This window comes from Hibiscus syriacus, unplaced genomic scaffold (assembly GCF_006381635.1).
Source record: "Hibiscus syriacus cultivar Baekdansim isolate YM2019G1 unplaced genomic scaffold, ASM638163v2 tig00110610_pilon, whole genome shotgun sequence".
Taxonomy (NCBI): domain Eukaryota; kingdom Viridiplantae; phylum Streptophyta; class Magnoliopsida; order Malvales; family Malvaceae; genus Hibiscus; species Hibiscus syriacus.
The window spans coordinates 2,759,097-2,761,997 of record NW_024062800.1 but is presented as its reverse complement, the minus strand read 5'-3'; the positions used below and the strand labels follow the sequence as shown (position 1 = coordinate 2,761,997).

Here is a 2,901-nt window from a genome sequence, read left to right as displayed (position 1 = left end):
TTGCAATTCTTCCCAATCTTCCTCCTCCATCGACGCCGGCTTTGTAGGTCGCAAAGCCTTCAGGATCCCCTGCTACGCCAACAGATCATTCACCCTCGTTTGCCATAATTCGAAGTTACCCTGACCATCCCCTGTCCTCTTTACCGGTATATTTATGAATCATACCTTACAGGCCCCAATTTTACTTTTTAAATAGTGAAAAAAAGTTTTTGAAATTTCAAACCATGTAAGCGGGTCTTGTGGGGGAGAAAAGCCTTGGGATTTGCTTGCTTCCAAAATCCAAAAGATTCCCGGTCATGCCCTAAGATTCCAACCCTTATTTAATTATGTAGCAAATTCAAAGAAATTAATGTCATTATGACCTTAATTACAATGATAATACAGGCTAAGCCTAAATATAAGGGTACATTCAAGAACAAATGATTTAAGATCACTTACCAGTCACGTTGGTTGGTGCAAGTGAAACCAAAGAAGGAGTTATCGAATTCGAAAATCCATGGAAAAAGACAAAATGCAAGAGTCGTCCAAAATCTGCAAAGTGGATGGCAATGCTTTAAATAACATAAAAGTCGGGTGGCAAATTGGTAATCAAGACCCTTTATAAACTCCATATGAGAACGTGGTTCATGATTACCCTACAACACCAACAAAAATACAAAATAAAAATGGAGGTTGGTCCTTCTTCTTCCTTATGCTCCATGAAAATAAAAACTCAAATCCTCACCCTTGTCTATGCTCACGTTTGTCGTCTAATCCGAGCAATTTCGAAAGCAAAGTCTACTTTCCTTCAAATTTGTAAACAAAACAAACCTATACGATTCTTGATTTCCAGCTCAAAGACCACAAAAAACAAGCAAAAGAAGCTCTTCTTTGGTTCGTTTAGGCTACACTACAACTGGTGTTCTTCCCATGTTACACCAGTTCCGGTTCCGGTACTCGAAGGCTGCACCGCGACTCATTCGTACTACGATTCAGTGATTCCAGCAGGTGAGCAATGTGAGGAGGATACGGTGGAGTCTGAACTTTCAGGTTACCTTCAATGGCTAGAAGAAAAGAAGGGTAATAGGAATTGTACGGCCGAGACGGATCTCAATGAGATTGATAAGCTGGCAGAAATGTTTATAGCCGATTGTCATGAAAAGTTTAGGTTGGAGAAGCAAGAGTCTGACAGGAGATTCCAGGAAATGATGGCTAGAAGCATGTGAAGTTTTTTCTTCTTCTTCTTCTTAATTATTACTTCATCATCTTCTTTGTTTTGCTAGCCTAAGCTTTTTTGTACGTGGTTTTCTTTCCACTTTCAAGATCATGTATAATTAGTGGGAATAATCTTAACAAATTCAGTAAAACTTTCCGGATTTTTATGGTTTCTTTCTTTGAGACGGCTGGAAGATGAATGTTCTATTCTGTAGCTATGGCCAGAAGAAATATATTTATGATGAAAGATCAATATAGATAGTATTTTTGAAAGTAGATATACAAGAATACAAAAAGTTTTATGAAGAGTGGATATAACACAATCACCAAAAATGAACAATTAATAAAAAAAAAATTAAATTTTAAGATAAACACACATCCACTCTAGACTTACTATAGATCTGCTACTGTATAGATGCACATCCACTTTATAAAATATATTATTATGTTAATTTGGGATCAGTAATTTCAACGTCGAGTTGTTGCACTTCCACCAATGCAATTAAGCCAAGTTTTTCAACCCAACATATGCAAATATATATAATATAGATTGGCCAACCTGTGTAACAACCGTGAAGATCTGAAATAAATTATTTAACCAGATCCCAATCAGGTCATTTCGGTGCTTCAATTATTGTGAGGGGAAGTGTAGTAGATTCATGATTTCCTTTCCTGGTCATCAAAACTAGGTTTGCTCCAACAAATATCTCACGATGACACCAATACATTTATCCCTTTATTGACTTATAAAGCCCGCCGTCTCGCTATTTGTGCTAATCATTTTGTTTATCTATAAACCAAATTGCACCGAGCAAAGGGAAGCTTTGGTTCGAAAACAACTGTTCCACCGAGCCACAGGTGTAACCTCATATAGTCATATTACATTTGTTGATAACAAAAGTGTAATTCTTCGGATTATTCCTTTTGGTTTAAGCGAGAATCGCGATCGATTCTTCTAATAAACTGAAAAAATCATATATGATGTGAAAAAAAAAATCGAAAGAGAAAAAGAGAATTTATGATTTTTCTCTAGTCATATATGATGATTTATGTATTGATCTTTAGTGTTGGTGTCAAATCTAGGATCATGATGATTATCCATATACTAGCATAACTCATAGATATAATTGTTAAATAATATATTTAACAGATCATATAGATTAGTCAGTGATCATATCAAAAAAATGCAGCTGTCTAGAGGATATTGAGCTTCGGAGATTTTGTAGAATTCCGAAAACCTCAACTGGTAAAAAATCATAATTAGATAGTGGTAGATTCGAAAATATTTTTGATGTTGGACATATATATTAACAACATATAATTTTTTATACAGACATGGACAAATAAAATTTCAGAATAGATATACTTAAAAAATATATATTACTAAAAAAATTCAAATTTCAATATGAACACGTGTCCAATATTCACCTTTACTCGAACGCAAATCTACCATTAATAGAAGATGTATGATTTATGAAAGAATCCAAAGAATATAACAATGAAAGTATGACTTGTAGAAGAGGTCCAGAAAATATAAAACAAGATTATATTACAATTGTTTTGATTTTTAGCTGAGGCCTGCAAAAGATGTATTCTAGAATTCATACTAAGTTTTAAAGATTCTGGAAACATTGTATTGGAAAAATGATCATAAAGTGAAAGCGATGGAGAAAGCCCATTTTCCTAAAGAATGACACATTATTTGAT

General features: G+C 34.3%; 1 protein-coding gene across 1 annotated transcript; it reads left to right on the top strand.

Moving 5' to 3' along the window:
- Positions 1–665: 665 nt before the first annotated feature.
- Positions 666–1,205, top strand: LOC120135624. Its single transcript, XM_039151872.1, has one exon. It carries the CDS (start codon positions 666–668, stop codon positions 1,203–1,205), a length of 540 nt encoding a protein of 179 aa, XP_039007803.1.
- Positions 1,206–2,901: the final 1,696 nt, after the last annotated feature.